Genomic DNA, 24,932 nt, shown 5'->3' with positions numbered 1-24,932 from the left:
AAGAGGAAATCTCAAAGGAATTTGACCACATTTATAATCAAGAAATGTCATTTAAGGTAGGTTATGAGTGCCTAGGGTAGAATGACTTATATCTATTTCAACATGAGTCTAATAAGGAAGAATGAACTAAGATCATCTTGAGAAGAATTCAGATGGAAAATTTTGGATGGGCGACAATGTAGTTGAGATATCAACTAACCTTATTCATGAAGTCACTAGTTTGAGTAATGAAGGTATCATCCCACTGAATGAGAAAAATGTAAAGAAAACAATACTTGAGAACACCAAATATGAGTATAATGGCAGAGGAATAGTTTTGAGTAAGATCAAATAGAATGATGTAAGGTTTGTCAGTAGAATTATGGCTACAAAGATTTGTTCTAGTTCTAGAGAGGACGACATGGAAACTGGATTTGTCCATGCAGCTTAAAAACATTGTGTTGAGAAATTTAAAGTTAACTTGTGTGAAATCATGAGAGTTTAGTTGATATAAAACTTGGAAAGAATCAAGAAAGTCAGATATAGATAGTTTAGGTTTAAGTCTTTGATTACCTAGATATATTTTTCCACTTTATGAGAAGATTTCCCTTTGTGTTGGTTACTAAATTGAATAACTATGATAAATGCACAATGGATGAAATTATTGATTTGTATAAAAGACATCCAATTGATAAGATTGAGAGCAGTACAGAGTTAATTACCAAGACATTTCAAACTGAGGTAAAATAGAGATTCAAGATTCCACCCTCTATAGTGAACAACTATAAGGAAGAAATCTGTTTTATGGTTGACATAGATTTCACATATATTGAGATAGTTGAACCTAGGATGTTATATGTTGATCCCCTTGGATATGTGACTATTGAAGATGAAATTGAAGGATATCTGAAAGAAATCCTTAAGTCTAAGCTAGATGAAGAATTCGACAGATTTGACACATGTGAAGAAATCATGTAGATGGTTTATCAAGTGAAACTTGAGAATTTTGTTAAGAGGAAAGTGAAAAGCACGATGAAGAAGATCATGGAGAAAGTACAAATGACTCCAGAATAATCTATTGTAGTAAGGCAAACAATGTATGGTATGAAGAAAATTGGACAGGAAAATATCATGTTTGTGCCACATTGGCAATGACAGGACCCTCACCATCAGTTCCATCATTAGCAAATGGAGTCATAGTAGCTAAACCAGTAGAAAAAGCATCATCTACACCATATGCAACAGTTGCACCAATGCAACCACAGTCCATGCTTTTAACCCAAACTAGCAGAGAAGAATATGAAGAGGTAAGAATCACTGAAGTCAAGACATCTAAAGGAACAAGGAAGTCTGTGAGGTTGACAAAAGTCAAACAAGAAGCAGTTGAAGCTACAAAGCATAAAAGAGTAAATAAGTTTGCCACTGAACCTAACAAAAGACCAAAGACAATAATGAAAGTATAGAGGAGGAGAGCACAAGTAGTAGAGTTTGAATCTAAGTCAAAGGAATCAAAGGAAGAGAGAGTTAAAGTAGCAAAGACAGAGACAGTAAAAGAGAAAGTAAAGGAGACAAAAAAAGAGAAAGAAAAAACATGATTAGCCAGCAATCAAAGGAGACAATGGAAGCCTAAGATTGAAAATATAAGTTGTGCAATCATTGATGATGGAAATTTTTCCCAATTGAACAAATTATATGACTTGTATACTAATTTTGATAGATTTCAATTAGAAAATGCAATAATTAGGATATGGTCCTAAATAATAAGAAGTTCAATGACATACAAAGAGTTATTCCTAATAACTTGTAAGAAAGACTTATGAATAGGAAGATGAGAGTGCAAGAGGAAGACAAGAAAATCAAAGAAAATGTGATACAAAAATTGTGCGAAGTAAACAATGAAGAGCACCTAGAAAGTTTGATGAAAAGTCTTGAACCTTAATTGAAATAACACAAGAGCTATTTTGATTATGGGAGGCAACTATGAGGAGGTAAATAAAAAATTGAGGCAACCATAGTAAAGATGATGACATAACTCAAGCCATCAAGTCCCCATAAAACAACTACTATAGAAGAAACTATGAAGCTAATGGGAGTAGTCCCTACTCCTGTCACAATTGTAGTATCTATAGAAGAGAAGGATGAAGTAGTTCCTTCACTTGCAATAATAGTAGCTACAGAGGACACTAAGATGATAGAGGCATAAGAACCAATTTTAGAGGCCCCTCATATCACAGTTGGTATAGATACCATCAACATTGATGGCACAAGCATCACAATGGATACAAAAAAAGATCATGTTAAGGATTTAGCCCTTTTTTTGACAATTTGGTAGGTTATACAAGCTCAGAAGATGAAGAGAAGAAGGATAGAGACAAGGAGAAGAAAAAGGAAAAGGAGAAAAAGAATAATGATCTGGTTACTTTAGTAGACGAACTAAGGAAAATTAATAAGAATTTGCAAGGAAATTGGAAGCTGATTACACAAGAAACATATTTGAGTATACCCTAGTTGAAACACACTAAGATTGAGGTTGACAAAGTTGTTTTCCAACATGAGGATGACAATTTACTGGTCACTCATATTATAAGTGCAAGCAAAGAAACACCGAGTTCTTCAAGATCACCATTGGAATCAATTTTAGCAACATTATTTGGAGATGATGATGATGAAGAAGTTGGCTTAATATCATCTTTGAGAAAAATTATTGAAAAGAATAAAAGAGTGAAAAGTCTACATGGTACATTAGTGGAAGTGACATAAAAGTTGGAAAGTACTATATCAGTAATAGTCACTGAATCAGACCCATAGGTGAAGGCAAAAGAAGTAATCAATGTATTTAATAATGAGTTCACTTAGTTATCAGAAGTTGCAACTACAAAGGCACAAACCCTTCGTGGCATTGAATTGTTTAGGAAAATTTGTGGGAACATAAGCAAAGACTTGAAGTCTCTTCATACATGTATTAAGGAATTAAGGAGATGTTTGACTGAAGGAAAAACACTATATGAAAAATGTGCCTCGTCACATGAAATTATCAAGACCATCTCAGATGAGCTAAAGGTAAAACTAGAAGAATTGAATACCCTTGTAACTGAGCTACAAAGTCCTAATGTACATATTATTGATTTGGAAAGTATAATTGGAAAAGTCCATGATGACATTGGACTATTAGAGCTAAAGAATAAAGAATATTATTGAGAGAGCACCTCACCTTGAAGAAAGATCATTTACAAAGACAATTGGATGAATGCCTTTAGCCAAGGCATCATACGACAAATTTGCATACACATACTTGAATGTAGTAGAGATTGAATCATATGGATTATGTGCACTAATAAGCATATCAAATGCAGTTAAGGACAAATGGGACATGTAATTCTCTATTTTGAAGAAAAACTTTGTTGATTGCATCTCATAGATATCCAGTTGGCAACTATAAAGGTAGAACTTCAATTTTTTTTTTGTATATAGAGTTTTGACTCACCTTTGTCATTGGTGTCAAAGGGGGAGTGTAGTAAGGAAAATTGTACGTATATGTAAGCGGGATTGATAATATAATGAGGAGATATAAGGAAGTGAGATGGTATAAATAGGAATTATCCATATTTTGACATTTTGAAATTTTGTAATGGTCGTGTGAAGATTTTCACAAATTTTGAAATATTTATTTTTGGGACTTAGCTAATTTTCCCATACGTTGCCATCAATGCCAAGGGGGGGATTATTGGAAATTTGCCTAGGTAGATAAGTTGGAGATGTCATTTATGGTAACATATAATTAGTGATAAAATGAGCAAAGTAGAGATTAAGTTTTGGTAGTTTGACTTAGAAAATTGTTTAAGTATCATGTAGTTTATCTATCAACACAATTAGAATTTGGATTAGTACAGTTTACAGATTCATCATTGGCATTTACACAGTTACGTGATGATAGTACAGTGTGTCAGAATGTCACACCTAAGAGCGCGAGGCAGTACAAACATATTTATTGCAATTTTTCTAGTTTCAGTACTGAGCTGACTAAATAGGACAAAGTTAAGGAAACATATATTTTATGTCAAGGAATTATTTTTTTTACCAAAATAATTACTTCACTAATTAGGGACAACATCCTAGATGCTAACACTGAGTGGGCAAGGTATAGTTTTGCATTTTGGAAAACGTGTGAAGACGTGAAGGTCGATAGTACATAATTACAGGGTATAAAGGAAATATTTTGTAATGAAAATTTGTGTGGTGATTACTGTGATAAATATGCAATTATTTTGTAATGTGAACTTTGATGGTAAAGTAGTAAAAGGCAAAATATGTGAAGTTGATATAATGAGCTACAAAGGTCATATCAGATATTAAAGATATCAACACTTGTAAAGAGGTTTTTGTATCTACTCTTTTGTATATTTTATATCATTGCATATTGCATGTTTAGGCAATGGTCTCACCTTGCATACATTCTATAATTGTAATAACAACTCCTAACAAGGCTGAGGCTTCTAACAAGACCTAGTCCTCTAACAAGCGTTGAGACACTATAAAGATGTAATAGACTCCTAACATGGTCAATATATTTCACAAGGTACTTTTTCTTAGTGGATTATTTTGTGGGTACCATCCCCACTGGGGCTTTCCCTTGGCCAAGGTTTCCCTAGTTAAAAAAAAGTGTGTTCTGTGTTACATTGGCTTATGGTTATATTTACCATTCAAGCTAATTAGCTTATTCATGTATGCAAATTATAAGATTGTTAATGATATCCATAATTGGGCAAAAGTTTGTGAGATAATAATTCACCCCCCCCAGTATTTCCTATTTCTAACACATGCAACATACTTTGTTGTAAGGCCTTCCAGGTTATGACCAAATACATCAACAATTACAATAGCAATTTTGCAAGACCTCGCAATATCCAAACTCTACCTAGCCTAGACCCACAATATGGTAGAAACCCCAAGAAGAATCTAAACTTGTTCTCACAAGCCACCAAGCAACCTCCTTATTTCCCAAGCTCACATGTAGCTACTATCTCTGCTCAACTTTGCTCATCTCAACTCCTCCATGTTAAAGTGAACCATGAAAGAATGAATGCCCCTGGACATCACAAGACCCTCTACTTATACTAAACCAAGCCACAAGTTGGCCTATAAAGTTACATTAAATAAATACTCACATTAAATAAACCCTCAATCCACAAGTTGACTTGAAAACATACAATAAATGCATGAAAAAACTAAATACTTAGGATAGGCCCCAAGTTTACAATGCATAACTAACTCAAATGAAAACATGAAAGTACATGCCCTTAGGTATAGGTCGATATGCCATCCAAATATCCAAGTCCAAGAGTGCACATTCCAACTCCCACAGATCAATGTTTGCAAAAATAATCCCCAATGTTTGTCTAGGAAATTAGGAACACACTACCAGTAGCCACCAAAATAGCTCTAACTCCAACATGATTACTTTATGCACACTTGGGACAAGGTTCTCCTATGTGCCTCGAACACATCTCCAATTGCGGAAACCATAGGTCCACAAAACCCAAGCTCGATGCTACTGCATCAAACTCCCTAGGTAGATAAAAAAGTATGTCCCATACTTTGATGCCAAAAGAAATATCTACACTCAACTTCATCTTCATCAAAAACTTCCAATCCATCAAAGACAAGACAACCAATCTACACATTAACCATCTCTACTTTAATCATTCAAATATTATAATTATATGAACCTCAGTAACCTAATCGGCATGCTCACACCCAGGAACAAACTCAAGATAATGCTTCACTAATAATCCCTGCAACTCATCACAACCAACAACAATAATATCCTCAAACATGAAATTTATGTTAGTGACATCATGAATATGTAATCCAAAATCTACAATAGTAGCAACATGCAAATCTAAATCAAAAGGAACATGTAAATCCCCAACCACGTCAACGACAAGTGAATTCACACCAACAACACCCAACTCCACATTAGTAGTAACACCCATATCATCAACATGTAACTCATTAACCATAGTAGCAATATGCAAATCCAAATAAACCATATCAACAATAACTTGTACATCCTCAATCATCTTACCAACAACATATGAATTTAGATCCATCACAACAACTATATGAAAATCTTCATCCATATGTAAATCCTCATAATCAGTAATCTCATCATCTAAAATAAGATGATCTTTAATTTACATGTCAAACACAACCAACTGATTATGAAAACAAATCCCCTTTACAGTTTCAACAAGCTAAGGAACTTCTTCGATAAGCTCTAGTATCTCAGCAACAACCACAAGTTTCTCTATGGGTTTCATATCAAACTTCAAAAACTGATCAATGTAACCAACCACACATACCTCTTCAACTTCAATGAAGTCATCCTTTTCCTCTTCCTCACCAACAAAGTGTCTTCTTCTTCAAACAATCCTTATAACTAGTCATACAACTTTCTTTCAACCAATTTATTGCTTACTAGCTTTGTGTTTGATAGCATATTTACACCTCCAATATAATCCTACCATGAAACTCATCTACAAATCATCACAACCGATTCAATTAGAATAGTGCATAATAAACTATCTTTCCTTTAACACTTGTGACACCAACATCAAATTTAGATTGCCATATCTTAATTTCCCCTTCACAGGGATAAATGTTGATACCATAATAAAATCCCCCTAAAGCTAGGCTTCTCTTTAAGATTTAGATGACATCGTGCATGCATAGTATACTTTCACAAATTCATCTTTGTCATAAGTTGAGTTACATTTTCTTCTCCAAACCATTAGAGATTCCCTTTTCGTATCATCTTTAGAAAATACATTCGTGTAAAGACTTGCTATATGCCTAATGTTATTGAATTTTAAAGAACCTTTTTATTATTATCTTCCAAGGACACATTTCCTCTAATTGATTTTGTGGATCTGTAATAAGAATTCAATAAATTCCAATCTTATGACCATAGTCATGATATTTAAAACATATTTGATCTTTTGATGAAAAGAGATTTCTTCATGTAAAAATATTTCATTTCTTATCAACAAACTTACATGGTGTAGTTCTATGACCATAACTATTGCAATTATAACAATATCCTTAAAAAGAATAATTGTATCTTACTGATTGATCATACTAGAGATGAAGAGGTCTAAAATGTCTTCTTCTTTCTCTATGAATACATTTGAATAATCCTTTAGAATCGGTGTTATCATTTGATTTCCTTTTCTTTTTTCAATTTTATACGTAGCATCATTATGGTTTGAATCTGCCCTCCTTGGTGTTTGTTAAAATTGATTAAACTGAACGGAAACCCTGCTCTGATACCACCTATTGTAATACTAAGATTAGTAAGAGGGCAATGAGTAATTGATATATAAAATAGGTTCTTAACCATTTGTAAATTTTAAACTTTAATCCAATAGTACATGCAACAAATCACATGATAACATTAACAATATAGATGTATGTGCATCAAAATATAAGATAACATAAAAAATAAATTATATGCACACATTTAAGCACTTGTAACATGGAAAACCATTAACTATTAAAAAAAACTTTAATGATTTCTATTATTATGCCTCACTAGAAAAATGATGCTTCCCATGGCACATTAGGGCCTCACTAGCCAAAGTTCAAAGCACCCACTATAGGAACACCAACACCTTGCTATTTAGGAACATCGATTCCAAGAAGCACCAAAATCTTACCATTTTAGGAACACTCATTCCAAGGAGTATCAGCACCTTACTTTTTTAGGAAAACCCATTCCAAGGAGCACCAACACCTTACTATTTTAGGAACACCCATTTCAAGGAGCACCAACATCTGCATAAAATCTTAAAATGTCATATAAGATGACTACTATGTTTTGTGCATACCAAAAGATACAAATTACTACCAAAGATATCTTGTCTCTATTTAACAACTCTCCCCTTAACAATCTTCTCTCATCAAGATAATGCCAATCATCCATAAATTTAAAAAAAAAAAAACTCACTAGAGTCATTCTACCTCCTTCCTACAACAACCATGATAAACATGTCATCTTACAAATATCTTTACATACACATTTTACTACATATTTGTTGTCTCGTTAACAATATTTTACATTTGCAATCATTACTGCATCATATGACTTAACCATTGCTCTAACATCTAACATCTGAGATACCCCACAATCTTTTTATTAATAACATCAACATAATCTTTATAATAGCATCAAATACACATTCAACAATGTAATCAATTCTGCATTGGCTTTGAAAAATACTCTTCATTCATAATATATCCCAAATACTTTCTAATATACTTATGACAAGATCATATGTAAACTAAAAAATTACTAACAATATTCAACCAATAAACCTTTATTCAATCTATACAGATAATTTGAATTTTTTACAAAACACCTTCTTTAATCATCCATGTATAAATAATAAACATAGATTGAAATACAATTAATGAATAAATAAACATAATAGGTAATCACTTCTTACTATCCCTATTGAAAAAATCAAAATATTCCATTCATAAATCTTTTCAAATAAATCACTCTACACAAGTCTCTCTTCTCCATAAGTTGACCACTTATGTTTCTTTCCCCATTATTTGGAATTTGTCGCATGCCTTCTTCATACACCCCATACCTTTTCTTCATCAACATTTTCTATTTTATAAGTAATGACAACTTGGTCTTTTTATAGTAAGCTCTAGATTTTTATAAAATTATGATACCTAATCTTTTAATTTCATTTATTTCAAGTGGCAAATCAATTGTAAATGCCCCAAACATGACATAGGCATATTTATCTTTGCTTTCTTTTTTGATACATGTTATATGAGCCATATTTTCCATGTAGAACCATTAATCAGTAATCACCAACAATTCTCCATAAATTGAAATGTATAAACCATCTCACATAACCATTTTGATACAGAATAATTATGATTGTTGACTAATTAGTGATAATAAATTGTTAAGATGATTTCATTTACCAAATACCAATGTTCTTACCACCATAAACTTATATCTTGTTGGTAACAAATGCAGAGTTATGGTCACCATATAGTTAGTTAGCTTAATGTAGAAAATAAAGACCAGTTAATAATATAATCTTAATGGTTGTCGTGATAATAATCTAATTTTGAATAACAACATTGTTATCGTTCCATTTCCTATTGGTTGTTGATATCCTTGGCTATTATGACATAACATAATAGTCCTATCACTTGAGTAACATACATTAGAAACTTACACAATGCTTTGTGTCTCTTTTATATGAGTACACATTAGTCATATTATCAATCTTATTTTGTACTCATATGTTCATGAGTGATGACATGAGCTAACAAACATTGCAAACCTCTAGATGTCAATCCTCGATAATGTAATATACCATTGATGTCTTAATGTCTCAAGATCCAATCATGTGATAGTAGATTATATAACACTAATAATATAAACCATCTTTGACAACTCTGATCAATATTATACTGTTAACTCACCAACTTATGAGAAATTGTAGGATTTGAGCAATATGCAATACAAATCCATAAAGCCCTCGAATACCTGCATGTAAAAACCTATCACAAAGAATAAGAAGACAAGAAGAGGCAAGGGTTTGCTCTAAAAATATGCAAATTGTATTCTTGAAATGAAAAAGATGCAAGATAATTACAAATGATCTATCCTTATAGTAGGAGATCAAAACTCGAAAGGGGTAACCTAAAAGGTAAAAGGGTAACCTAAAAGGTAAATGCTATTTGATAATTACTAATTAATTATTAAATGAGAATGCATAAGTGCATAAAGTGAACTCTTAAGAAGAGAGAAAAGGTAAATTAATTAATGAAATTAAATTAACCTTTTTCTCTAACACCCCCCTTAAGATGAAAAAAAATGTAGAAAGAGAAAGGAAACTATAACTTAGTGAGGAAAGAAAACTTGGGCCCCAACAACAAGACCTGATGAAGTGCCCAATCACAATCAAATCTCTATAAAATGAAGAAATAGAGAAAACTCAGTGGGAAAAACTCTACTCCAAAAAGAGATAGAAAAGAATGCACAAATGAAACATCTCAAAAGAATATCTCAAGACCATAAGTGCAATGAAAGCCTCCATGATAGAATCTTGAGACTCCATAGCCCCCCAAAAATGGCATAACTCCTGTATTAATGAACATATTAATGTGGCTCCAATTTGAAGGAAACAAAGCTAGTGGACAAGGATGATAAAACCCATGCATATAAGGTGCAACTGGAAGTCCTAACTGATGCTCAAAGGAGAAAGCATGAGAATCCTAAAATGGAATCTCCAATGGAGGTGGAATAACAGGTGTGTTGAATTTGTCATATGAGAGGAGATGTGTGCCATATGATATCTCCTCAACAACTATAGTAGGTGGCTCGATGACTGGAGTTGCAATAGTAGGAAATGTTGAAGAGTAATCTTGTACAAGATATGGAATCTAAACAGGAGGTAGAGGTATAGAAGTCACAACACTTGCATTAGGAACAACACATAAGTTCAAGTGACTTGACTTCACCTCAATAGACTCTTGTGAAAAAAGAGAGTGAGTCTCCTATAGTGGATACAGTGGACCAAAATGTGAGAAGGAATATAGGTGAGAAACATGATCAACAATCCTTGTAGCAATAATATTTCCTGTCTCACTATCTCTAATGTGCACTAAATCCTGTGCAAATTCAACTGTCTTCCTTGTCCCACTATGTGTAATCTGATAAATAGAGAGAAGGTTAGAGGACAAAGATGGAACATAAAGTACATCATGAAATGTACCGTCATCAATATCAATAGAACCTTTCCCACATATAGCCATAACAATGTTATTCCCCATCAAAATGTGTGGAGTAGGAGAAGCTTCAAAAGAAGTAAATAAATCCTAAAAAGATGCCATATGGTGTGAAGCACCTGAATCTAGCAACCAACTACAAGAATGAGGGATAGTATTTGCACATAGTGCATGACCCTTTCCCATATCTTTACCATCTGACTAAAATGATGATGACGAAGAAGGTCTATGAGAAGTAGAAGAATTTTTAATGTTGCTCTTCTGAAGGAGAGATGTCAAATTTGAAACCTATTTGGCATAGCCATCTAACTTCTTCTCATAGCAATGTGACTCATCATGACTAGGCTTATTATAATAAACACATTTGAATCTTTGTGGTTTTGATTCACCCCCTCTAGGAGGAGGTGGCCTAGATAAACTGTGAGTGTTGGAATCAATTTGAGACTCTGTAGAATGAGACTTTTGAGTTTTCTCCTTTGTCCCTGAAGATGGCCAAGCTTCCAATGCATGACTCTATGAGCCTGTGAGAGAATCCAACTAAGAGAGCTTAGCTTGCTCTCAAGTCAACCGATCACAAAAAACCTCAAAGGATGGTATGGTAAATATATTACCCAAAGCATCTTTGGTGGAATAGAAGGTAGAAGATTTTTTTTTGAAAGTTTCCAAGGAAGCTTAGAAAGAATCAGGTAGATACATTCAGTGCCAGTCTTTGTTTTCCCACAACCCTGCAATAAAGATCTTAGTTGCTTGAATTTCATCAAGAAGCCCTCAATAGAGGGAAAATAATCTGGTATAAGTGAGGTAAGCTCATCCTCAATCTAAAGTGCCTTGAACTCATTCACTGCACCAAACAAGCCGAGAGGGGTATTGCACCCCTCAAGATGAAACTGTAGATTGTCAAAGACCTATAAAGAAATCAATCCTATTGCCTCATCCATCTTGTTCTTGGTAAGCTTGGTCCACATAGCTAGAGGTGTATTGCACCCATCAAGATGAAATTGTAGATTGTCAAAGACCTATAAATAAATCAATCCTATTGCCTCATCCATCTTGTTCATATGTTGCATGACCTCAAACGACCTTTGTAAAACTAACTACACTTCATCTAAACAAGACCACAACCCTTTTGACCAGAGAAGTCATGTCATCAAGGTCTTCCACATGTGATAATTACGGGGGATTGGAAGTTCTAGACAAGAAGAGGTCTTGGCCATTGTTTTAGAAGGTGTTGAATTGTTTTTGAATGTAGTTTAGGTTTACATAAGTAAATAATAGAAACAATATGATAAAACACCCCCACAATGCAAAACACTTAACCCGAGTTGCTCAAAGGAATGTGTAAATGAAAGAAGAGCAAAAAAGCTTTAGATATGAATCACAAATACTTGTTTTTTGTAGGCCAAAAAATGACCAAATGTTGAAAGTATTATGTCCACTAAATTTTATGCCAAACTAATACTAGATCTAGAAAGTAGACAATAAATCATGCACTTAAAAAAAAATAGCACTTGAATATGTGTCCATATGAGCACGAACAAAGCCTTTAAAGTTGAAAAAATTGGGATTTGCAATTTTTAGAAAAATTCATAAATAAAGATCACAACTAACCTGCACCAACGTGTAGATCATGAAATTCTATCCCAAAACAAAAAAAAATTGCTTGAAAAAAAGTAGTTCATATGAGTGAGATATTGTTGTTTGAAAATGACCTCTATAATTATTTTTTCTAAATCACTATTATCGCACCTCCAAAAATCAAAGAAAATAGCCCGAAAAATGTCAGATCTATTTTTTCAAACCCTTGTTCTCCTTTTTCTCCAAATACCGAACAAGCTACAACAGATTTGGCTTTGATAACATGAAGGATTTAAGCAATACACAATATAAATCCACAAAGCCCTTGAATACCTGCATGTAAAAAATTGTCACAGATAAGGAAAAAACAAGAAAAGGAAAGAGTTTGCTTTGAATATAAGCAAATTGTATTCTTAGAAATGAAAAAGATACAAGATAATTACAAACGATCTATCCTTATAGTAGGGGATCGAAACTCAAAAAGGGTAACCTAAAAGGTAAATGTTATTTAATAATTACTAATTAATTATTAAATGAGAATGCATAAGTGCATAAAGTGAAATCTTAAGAAGGGAGAAAATGTAATTTAATTAATGAAATGAAATTAACCATTTTCTCTAACAAAAATCACCACACGAACATCACCAACCAACTAATATAACTTTGGAGAAATTGTCACACAAGCATCATCAACCAACTGATACTTGCACCTTAAACATCTACATCTTCGTATGATAAACTCTTACTGTCACTTTTTGACATCAATGAAAAACATGCTAAAGTCAACAAACATTACATTCAAAGTGATAAATTTAGAGTAAATTTAAACAATTCACATAACTAACTTGACCTACAAGTTCACTAACAATGAACAACTAACATCAAATGTCGAGTGAATTATTTGGCATACAAAGATTGAACAAACCTATGACACACATCATTAACCCAATTGAAAGGAAAAAATATCCACCGCGTCGAATAATTTTTGAATTGGTTTAAGAAAAAACCCATCATTTTCACTTAAGAAAATAGAAAAAATTAAATTCCAGCCTAAGATTTTTTAGTAAACAAACATAAACATAAACTTAAATACATGTTTTTGTAATCAAAATGATGTAATGCAAATCAAGAATCCACACCGTAAATTGAACTAGTATAAACCCTAGCCATAATAAAAGCATCTTAAATAAACCCAATAAACTAAAAACCAAGAATAAACCCACAATTTTCACTTTTGAAAAACACAAATTTGAATGAAAAGGATTTTGACTAAACGAACACACATAGACTTAAATGCACATTTATGTGATCAAAATGATGCGAGACAAATCGATACTCCATAACATAGACCCTAGCTAGCATAAAGCCTACCCAAAATAAAAGTATTTTAGATAAATTGATTACACAAACACATCTTCCTCCCAAATGTAAACATAGCCCACCATAGGTGATGAAAACAACTCTTTATAAATAGCACAAAACCATTTGCACTTTCAATCTTTTTAATTTTTTTTACATTCTAAGCAAACATATTTTTAAAACAAATTTAAATAGTTCATAGTTACCTTAATTTGCAACTTCATTGATGACCAAAAACCAACACAACCCCAAATTTATGATTCTTCCTCCCAAATGCACACTTAAGTCACCAAAGACAACAAAAACAACTCTTTTCAAATACCATAAATGAAACCTATAAACAAATTAACAACTTGCTTTCTATCCAACCCAATACAAAGTAAGAGCATTAGCACTCATTTAGTGCATAATTGCAATGAATTAGCTATCAATAATACTGAAAGGCAACTTTCCCTTCGCCATCACGAAACATCAAAACACATGTCATCACCAACAAACAAATATGGTAGAAAATATGTTTTCTATATGATTGTCAATTTCTATTGCCCACCACTTGGAAAACCGACCACTAACCATTGGAAAAACTTCTTGCCAACCACTTTTTTGGACAACTCACAATTTCTCGACATACAATTCCCATACTAACTTCTACCAATAAAATATATTTGAATCATTTAAACATTAATGCTTAAGAGACTTTTACAACCTCATTGGAAGAGATAATATTGACAAAGAGACTAGATTGAGAGTTTCCGCATAAATAAGATAAATAACTCTCCTTTTAATATCTTAAGTATTTATAATATTATAATATGACATATTATATCAAATAATTTAAACCTCAATTTGATTCAAATTAAAGTATTTTGTATCTTGCAAATGGTTGAAAGAGAATGCCATTATTTAATGTAATGTTCACGTGTAATTAATGTTCAATCAATTATATGCACATCTATCCATTTCAAATATACAACTTAGACAAACCATAGTAACATCTTTGGAGAGATGGAAAGGGCATCATTATGGGGAATTCTACTTGTAGCAAGTGTCCATTGAATTATGCACACATCTAACCTCTTTAAAGAAACAACTCAAAGATGCCACATAAATTTATAACCATTAATTGATATAGGATATCCACCTTCTAGAAGCAAGTTAAGATGACCTGCAACCTCATAATACTTTCTATAATATGATAAAAAATGTATAATGAGCCTATCCAAGCAGTGAAATTCACTTTGAAATGAGAATTAAACAAAATTACTACAATAGTAGAGCTATTTAATGTTGCTCATGTATATGGTTGCAAACTATCCAAGCTACTGCAATATAAAAAATAAAAATGATAGGAAAGAGTAATGTGGTCAACATCAATGAAGAGTTCACTTCAACTCAATAATTATGATCAAAATGTTAGATACAAATTTAACTTGATTTTTAAAAAAATTGTAACTCTATAGGCTCCTCGACATTTCATATTATTGATGTTAGCTAAAATAGTGTTAGAACATTACAATAAACTAATAAAAAACCATTAGACAATATATCAAATTAAGTTTTTAATGTGGATTTAACTTATAAGCAACCAATTTCACCTAATCACTTATGAAATAAATGTGATTATATGATCCCATGGATACTGCTTGAAACTATCATGTTGAAGATCTCAAAGTGATGTGGATTTATATTTAAAAGATATTAGCTTCGTAGGATCATAGTGGTCCCCTCCATGAGATTTGTCCATATATATTATAACCTATGTGATATTCTTGTCCCCTATGCATCTTGTACCACTTGCTACAAAGGTTAAGCTAAAATGACATTTTGGATATTATAATTTTAGTTACAATATAACTAATAGTAATTTCCCAAAGATTTCAATTGAACCTTTTGTTATAAATTTCATTTAAAAAAAATCTATTTTGTAAGACCACTAGTAAATAATAATAACTCTTTTGTGGGACCTATCGTAGTTTTGTTTCCAACTTTGAAATATTAACATGTTGGATTGATGTCCTATATTAGTGGTAAAATGTTTGTACTAAAAGAATAAAAAAAATGCTTCTTACAATCCCACTTACACTACGCAATGCAATTAAACCACAATGAATGAATAAAGAGATTAATTTTAATTCTATCCACTAGGCAAAATCAATCTAAGGGGCCCACAGTAAAAACAACTCTAATAATTTTCAAGATTTGTTTTTTGATGTCTATTGTGTTCAAATTTTAATAAAAAATTTAACAATTTTGTCAAGCCTTTTTTTTTCAAATAACTCAATTATACTAGCCTCGAAATCATCTCCTCAAAGAACCACTTCATAAGAAACTTCTTTAAAAGACAAAATACAACATGAAAAATGCCAACTATAATCAACATTCTTCTAGATAAAAACCAAACAATAATAACTTATCTCATGTTAAAAAAAAACTAGGACCTTACATGCTCCAAATCACATTAAAAAGTTACATAGCATTAATTTTTTAAAAAAAAGAACAAAAAAATTGCATCACATAAATGGTTGAGATTCAATCCCACACATGAGGATTAGACTTGAGATTCAATCCTACTCACAGGTAGACCATATGAACTGTAGTTAAATGAAAAGCAAGCTTTAACTCTTTCCAACTATTTAAGGGGACCATGATTCAGACACATTAACTCAAAAGTTCTAAAACAATGCATAGGACAGGTCCCCAAGAGGCCAGCCAAAAAGTTTAAGAAATTTTAATAATAAATGAATTAGACAACTAATAATGCAAGTATAATAAGAAGCATTACATTTTTACCGAAACCTTCTGCTCTCTATTATCCTCAATTTTCTATTAAACTCTGCAAATTATACGATGTTTATGAGGATATTACGGTGTTTTCTGAAATTCTCATCTTTCCCATCGATGGTCAAGAGGAGGCCTCTGCTCGGGATGAAAACCTGTGCTAATTAATTCTTGGCATGTGGGGCATAACAGAACAGGGCAGGGCACAGCAGGCAGAAGGGAACAGAGCATATGAATGAATGGAGGTACAGCATATATGACTGAGTTGACAGTTTGATGGAGCCGCAGCTGCAGGTAAGAGCAGTACTGCCTTGTAATTTTCCATTTCGGGGCTTGATCAGAGTGACCCACATTCATTATCCACGAGCTGTAGTTCTTTAAGGTAGATGGTCTTCTGGCTTAGGGTGTCTTGAGGTCATGTTTTCGAAGCTCTTGGTTTTTCCGATCGAGATGGACTGACCCAATTAAAGAATAGTTCTGTCTGAGCATTCAAATATATCCTATCACGCTCCAGACAATTTTGTGTCTTTATTTATTATTAAAATTTTCGTGATCTGCCCTTGAAAACCCAGGAATTGAAATCTGGAAACCCTGACTAGAAGAAAGCCCTGGATTGTCCATTAGCTTTCCTGAATATCCACCGTGGAGAATTATTGTGGGTTGGGCTAGAGGTTCTGTAATCTACAAACATTTTATTTCATACTTGACTCTGCATCGGCTGATACTTTTTTGGTATTTCTATGCTTTCTCGTACCCCCAAAAAGAAAAGCCCTAATACGAAATCCGGAAATCCTAAAAAATTGAAGCTCTGAAATATCCGGTGGCTTTTCTGTTTCCCCATTAGTTCTTTGCCATACCATTGCAATGAACGCGTTGTTACTAATATGCCGGACGTAATGTTTTGTAAGTAACAAATCTGATACGAACGGCTGCTTCTTCTTTTTCTCGTAGAGGGTTTCTCGCAGCACCTGTCTTCTGCAGACTCTGTTTTCTGTTTTCCTTAATTCATATTGGTCCTGCTGCATTCCTTCTAAAAAAACCTCCGCCGAAAGCCTGCAAACCTTTACTTAATTCATTGAAAAGTCCCAGTTGAAACCCTAGAACCCCCACATTTGAAGTTGTTGAATTTTCCACTAGCTTTTGTGACGATGTTCTGTTGCAGACAAAGCTCATTTGACCTGTTGTACATTGGTTTCCTTGACAATGAGGACGTGTGTAGAAAGTTCTAAATTCAAAAACAATTCTTATGTGAGCGGCTTGGGTTTTTCTGAGGATCTTGAAAGGAAGTAGTAATACTTTAGATTTAGGCTTCTATTTTATGGCCATGGCACAGCTCTCCGCTCTGGAAATCAAGCAGTATGAGCACAGTCCAGTGCATCTGGCAGTTGCAAACAGGGATTATAACAGGCTACGCCAGATTTTCTCTACGCTTCCTCGTCTTCCGAAGGCTGGAGAGGTTAATACAGAAGAAGAGTCAATTCTAGCTGAAGAGCGTGCGGACATTGTATCTGCAGCCATAGACCGAAGGGATGTGCCCGGAAGGGAAACCCCTTTGCATCTCGCAGTCAGGCTTAAAGATGCTGTTTCTGTGGACATGCTTATGGCAACTGGTGCAGACTGGAGCCTGCAGAATGAACAGGGGTGGAGTGCACTGCAGGAGGCTGTGTGTGCTAGAGAGGACAGCCTTGCTTTGATTATTACCAGATATTACCAGCCCTTGGCCTGGGCAAAGTGGTGCCGCCGTCTGCCCCGCATAATTGCTGCTTTGCGAAGAATGAGAGATTTCTATATGGAGGTCAATTTTCAGTTCGAGAGCTCTGTGATCCCATTCATCAGCCGCATTGCACCCTCTGACACATATAAGATTTGGAAGCGAGGTTCAAATTTCAGGGCGGACATGACTCTTGCTGGATTTGATGGATTTAGGATACAACGCTCCGATCAGAGTTTTTTGTTTCTGGGCGAAGGGACTGAGGATGGGAAGTTGGGGCCGGGTTCTCTCATTATGCTGAACCACAAGGAGAAGGAAATTACCAATGCTCTTGAGGGTGCAGGTCAGGGAATTTTGTAGGCTATCTGGCTGATTGGTTTATTTAGTTTTTTTTTTTTTTTTTCCGCACTTCTACAACTTTTTTCTTTGGGTAAAAGCTTTTATTCCATACACAAAATGGCTTTGATTGAATTGCAACTTTATTTACAGTTAGTCAAGTTTGAACAACTTTATTGAGAACCAATATACCAAATGGTTGGTGACCACTTTTACTAAGGCACAAATGTTGTTCTATCGCATGACCTCAAATGGAACTTCAATGGAAATCAACACAGTTATCCCAGGAGAAGAAGATCATTGATTTTCACAAAATTTTAAAAAAATGAAAATCTTTCTTTTCCTTAAGTTTTCTTGCATCCTGATTATGGTCATCGATGGAGCATGATTCAGAATGTTAATCTTCCAATAATTTTCACACAATCAAATCCAGAAATTATCTAGCTTTCACTAAATTCTTAGAACTTTGATTCACCAGTTGGCAACTTGTTCAAACAGATTGGTCAATATTTTCAATAGACGGAAATAAAAATAATAGATCTGTTGAAGGGCTAAAGTGCACCTGTTTGTAGTAATATCTATTCTCTTTCTCAAATATTAGAGATGTTTTATGCAGATGTAAACAAAGTTAGTAGATCTGTCAAAAGGTCAAAGCACTCAGGTTCACAATAAAATCTAAGATTAAATATGAGCGCATGATACATATTTTTCTTCTTCTTTGAATTTGAACGATTCACCAGCTATTTTTTTGCTTTGAAAAACATTTTTTCTTTCTGTATTCCAGGTGCCTTTCCATCAGAGGCTGAAGTTGCTCAGGAGGTGGCTCAGATGTCGCAGACCAGCCTTTATCGGCCTGGCATTGATGTCACCCAGTCTGAGCTTGTGCCACAGCTGACTTGGAGACGACAGGAGAGGACTGAAAGCGTAGGTCCCTGGAAGGCTAAAATCTATGATATGCTTCATGTGGTGGTCAGCGTGAGATCCAGAAGGTTCCCAGGAGCCATGAGCGATGAGGAGCTTTTTGGGGCAGAGAGTGATAGGTTTGAGGCAGAACCAGGGGTGTATGATGAGATTCTGACTGAAGAGGAAAGAAGGCAATTAGAAAGTGCTCTGAATACAACCAATTACGATACAAATAATGATCTTGAAGATGATGGATCAGCATGTTTTGGAAGAAACGGAAGCGATAGGCATGAAAATGATTCTGCTTGTGCATTAGATGGTAAGCAAAATGGGGCTACTGAGCCTGCTGATTCTAGTAAGGAAGAGAAAAAGGGATGGTTTGGTTGGACCAGAAAGCCATTGAAGACCGATGGAGTTAAAAGGACAGGGTCTACAAGGTATTCTGTTAGCATTGAGGATGTCAAAGCTGGAGGCAGTAAAAGTTTAGTTGCAGATGATCCTAATGCGACACCAAATAAGTCATCAAATCTAACTGGGAGTAGTAGTTATAGGTCAGTTGAAGCTGATGACTCTGTCTCTGTGAAGAAGGGAAAAGAGAAAGCTAGTAAGAAAGGCAAGAAGGAGTCTGACAAAACCAAGAAGGCCAGCACAAGCAGTGACTCTAAACATGAAAGTGAGTTCAAAAAAGGGTTGCGGCCGGTGCTATGGCTGACCCCCGACTTTCCACTTAAGACTGAAGAATTGCTACCATTGCTAGATATTTTGGCAAACAAGGTCAAAGCTGTTCGACGATTAAGGGAACTGTTAACAACCAAATTGCCTCCTGGAACATTTCCTGTCAAGGTAGACAACGCAAACTCTTGTGTGTCATGTAGTATGGTATAGTGCACGGCAAATGTAGGATGAATGCAGGAAAGGAATAAAATAACTTTGTGACTTTTCTCACATCAAATCAATAACTGAAATCACAAACCTCCCCAGGAACTTTTAGTTATTGTGTGGAGAATTTTAAATGGGTAATTGAAATACCGAGTGACAAAAGATAGAGTTAGGCATTTGAGTTCTTCAGCAAGCGTGGGGATAGAAATTATCTAGGTGAGTTCTTTCATTTTTTTTCTTTAAAATGCCTGCTTTCTGTATCTCGGTCCTTCATTTAGTTTACAGAAGTAGTTTTTCTACCCTATCTAATTGTTCATTGGCCTATCTTTTAATTATTGGAAATAGTCTTCGTATATCATGCAACTATACCCTAGGGATACTGTAATTTCTGCTATTTTTGAACACCACAACCTTTCAGGATCTTGTTCGTCATTTAGTTGACAGAAACAGTTTTCTTAACCTATTTTATTATACATTGCCTCTCTTTGAATTCTTTGAAATAGTTTCCATAAATCACTTAATTATACCTTTAGTGTTGAAACTATGGCCCAGAAATCAAATATAATAACCAGCAAATAGAAAGAGAAAAACTGAAACAAAGAACACCAGAAATATCCTGGGAAAACCCTTCAAGGATGAAGGGAAAAACCCAGCCACACAACAAAATATATCTTTATTGATAATAAAAGTTAAGTGTACAATGCTTATCGCATGATGCGAATATATAACAATAGAAGAGACTCTTCATATTCTAACCGAAGATCTCTTGAGTTTCTCATAACTCCTATAATTAAATATGACTCTTTGAATATTCATGCCTCAATGCATGTGAATGACACATGTAATTTACATTTATAATGTTACAAATTAAACTTTAAGTGTCCTTTTCAGCTGAAGATGACAATAACGGTAATAACGTTCATATTTCCAGAGATAAAGATCTCTATCGCAGCTACTATCTTCAACACTCCCTCTTAGCCAGAGAGAGATCTTTAGCACATAAGACTGCAACCAAAATATTAATGATAAAATCTTACAATATATCCTATGAAAACCTGTAACAATCTCATTCATGGAATCAGTTAACATGAAACCCTATAACAATTAATCTCATTCATGGAATCAGTCAACATGAAAAATGTGTAAGACTCATAGCTAAACCTTTAATCACGGAATCTCTCAACGTGAACTGTCATGAAATCTCTCAACATGACATCCAACTCCCATCACGGAATCTCTCAACGTGATGACATCATGGACTCTCTCAACATGATGTTGACTATCGCATAGTGAAAGAGTTATCATAGCCGATCTTACAATTTCATTGTTGATTTCTCATGAATGGAAATAGACATAACAAAACAAGACTTAGTTCCATTCAGGTCTCAATTTTAATAAATACCACAAGCATCACAAGCATCTATGAGAATGAAAGGGGATTTCATAAACACTCCCTCTTAACTATGAAGCCTCCCTCTGAGGCACAAACTCCCTCTGAGCTTTATATCTTTTAACAATATCTTCATCTCAATTAAAGCAATCTATTGCCTTTCTTGTTGCATCCTGCAACAATGAGAAATAATAGATCAACATTTATAAATACTGAATGGTAACCCCTCTAATTTTTGACTATAATAGAAATATAAGAAACTTATCTCAGCAATTCATGCAACCATGAGTGACAATGCAAATAACCCACAATAGGCGAGCCACGTAGATCTTTTAGAGATTCCTCCTGCAATAGATGAGCACGCCTCACAACAGCAAGTAGCTATTTTTAACAAAATACTCAATACCTAACTGACACACTGCTGATAGTAATCAACAACATAAGACACCAAATGAATGATAACGCCTCCTGTAACAATAACCACGTCCAACCAGTAATCAATACAAGACCCAGATTGTTGTAAAACAAGAATTGAAGACACATTGATTCTTGACTGCCACGGCACACAAACTGACGGCAGTTACAAAGAATGTGCTGTTTCAAATGCTGGAGGTGAAGACTCTTCATAGTCTTCAATGATCATCACCAAAGGGGCGCGATTCTTCAGATTTATGAACCGTTCAAAATATAAGATTTTTTTTGTAGTCTTAAGCACTTGTCCTGTATGCAAGAGTAATATTTGACTGCATCAGAGAATAAGAGTAGATAGAATTAAATCGCATAACAAAGAATAATCATAACCATATTGTGAAGCAACCATCGCAAGAAGCAAGATATATCCTGCAGCTACAAAAGTTTAGCATAGAATCTCTAATCTTCTCATGAGTCTGCAAATACCCCAGAACTTTAATCAGAACTTTAATCTTCTCACGAGTCAGCAAATACTGCAAATAAGACAGAATTTTAATCCTATCGAGGGGATGAAAAAGCAAGTCTTTTTCTGATATAACTACGACCAAATGTACATGAAACAACGCAGGCTAATTCGGCAAAGCTAAGAAAAATGGGCAGTTAGAGTTCTGCGCGTTGCTACTGAATCCTCACGCTTTCTTCCGCAGTTTTTTTATTTTTAATTTTATTTTGTACCGCCACTTTCTGCCCCGTCAAAGTATTGACTGCAGAACAAACAATGCCGTAGCTACCTTTTCCCACCATTTCCTGTACTACATATCGACTGCCCTCGCCATACTCGCTAAACAAGAGACAGCCGCTCTGATTTGTACACCTGAGTTCAAGGTCAGATCAGTTTTACGGGAGCAACAAATGCAGAACGCCAACTTCCCCACAAAGCCACAGCTTTTATCTGATTAACCATCTAAGGTTTCACGAATGTAAATGACAAATAGTAACTTGAATCCCACTAAGAAATGTCAATCGACTTCAAGAAGCGGTGGAGGGAGAATGCCTAGAGACGTCAGTTATCTAACATGGGACCCAGAGAAAAAACACCTGTACACGCGTAAATAAAGGATTTTTCCACAAAGTCGTTAGCTCATGTTATAATACATTTTAATGCATATTAATAATGATTTCCAGAATTTCATATGATACTAAATAAACTGTAATTGAGGGAAAACAAGAAAGGCAAGCTACCGTAACTGCGCACTTGCGTCCTCCTTGTCAATCGAAACCTTGAGAATATTTTCTGCCATCTCCACATCATAAATAATTGAAACAAGCTGCGATCAAGAGAAACGGTGCCAGCGAAGCATTCAATCGAAATAAATTGAACCTTTCAATCTCCTGCTCACATCGCCAACAACTCTGGTAGATTTAACATTTGGCTGGAGAGTAGGGCTTGCTATGGTGCATCAAAACAATGAGTTCCTCCATTTATGCGAATGAATCTGAGCAAGGCCGTGTCGCCAGAGCTCTTCTCATCAGACAAGTATGAGCCATCATATTTTCAAATAGTTTGCTTTTCACTGGCAATCAATGATCTGTGGAATATACCACTGACAAAAGAAATAACTTCTGCTCAAACCCAGGGCGTTTGGTCAATCTTTGCTAGTCTCCTATACTGTCAAGATCCACCAAATATGATGGGTGAACCTCCAATGATGAAGGCAATAAAAAATAAAAAATTTTTGCAGCAACTTGAAGTGGAGAGCTAAATTACTAAAATCAAAACTCCAGCTCTGATACCATGTTGAAACTATAGCCCAGAAATCAAATATAATAACCAGCAAATAGAAAGAGAAAAACTGAAACAAAGAACACCAGAAATATCTTGGGAAAACCCTTCAAGGATGAAGGGAAAAACCCAGCCACACAGCAAAATATATCTTTATTGATAATAAAAGTTAAGTGTACAATGCTTATCGCATGATGCGAATATATAACAATAGAAGAGACTCTTCATATTCTAACCGAAGATCTCTTGAGTTTCTCATAACTCCTATAATTAAATATGACTCTTTGAATATTCATGCCTCAATGCATGTGAATGACACATGTAATTTACATTTATAATATTACAAATTAAACTTTAAGTGTCCTTTTCAGCTGAAGATGACAATAACGGTAATAACGTTCATATTTCCAGAGATAAAGATCTCTATCGCAGCTACTATCTTCAACATTTAGGAAGTACTATAATTTCTGCTTTTCTATTGTGAATGCTATAAGTGGCATTGCAACTGCTTAGAAAGCCAAGTTTACAAGTTTTTGTTCCAAATGACTGACTCAATCACTTTGAATTTCCTAGTGTGTATGAATAAAGCATTTGCTCCTGCATGTTTTAATAATGTAGCTGCAGCAATAATTATAAGCATGCCACACTAAGCTTCTAAGCTTTTTTTGGCTCAATCGCTTTCAAAGAAGTATGCTTTTCGTATAGAAAATTTTGAAATCAGGTTTATATATTTGGTATATCTCAGAAGTGGCTGAAAGTTATTGTAAAGAATTTATCAGTTAACAAAGTGCCAAGCTGGAAGACCAAGAAACAACCTTTTCCGTTGTTTTGTTAGGAACAACTCAATATTAGACCTTGACACTGATACAGAAGATTAAATTGAGATCTACATTGCCACTTATGATTTACTTAAAAGCCTATTTTGATAATGTCAAAGACTTTTAGTCAGTGACATTTTTGTGGTTGGACAATGAATACAGAGTGAAATTTGTGAGATCAATTAATGC

At 34.3% G+C, this 24,932-nt stretch overlaps 1 protein-coding gene across 2 annotated transcripts in view; it reads left to right on the top strand.

Annotated features, from left to right (window-relative positions):
- Positions 1-16,495: 16,495 nt before the first annotated feature.
- LOC149551011 (uncharacterized) overlaps positions 16,496-24,932 on the top strand; it is a 29,695-nt gene continuing 21,258 nt past the window's right edge. Inside the window, exons 1-3 of one of the 2 annotated variants that reach the window (XM_089786574.1) lie at positions 17,682-18,566; positions 19,344-20,305; positions 20,444-20,643. In XM_089786574.1, coding sequence (XP_089642700.1) covers positions 17,831-18,566; positions 19,344-20,305; positions 20,444-20,482 — 1,737 coding nt within the window. In that variant the 5' untranslated portion in view covers positions 17,682-17,830 and the 3' untranslated portion in view covers positions 20,483-20,643. Of the gene's footprint in view, positions 18,567-19,343; positions 20,306-20,443; positions 20,644-24,932 lie in introns of those variants that run through there. The other variant, XM_089786573.1, reaches the window with a different exon arrangement.

Source organism: Cupressus sempervirens, chromosome 6, assembly GCF_028749045.1.
Source record: "Cupressus sempervirens isolate cs-2001-9-10 chromosome 6, ASM2874904v1, whole genome shotgun sequence".
Taxonomy (NCBI): domain Eukaryota; kingdom Viridiplantae; phylum Streptophyta; class Pinopsida; order Cupressales; family Cupressaceae; genus Cupressus; species Cupressus sempervirens.
The sequence above is the reverse complement of the archived record's forward strand: the minus strand, read 5'-3'. Positions and strand labels throughout refer to the sequence as shown.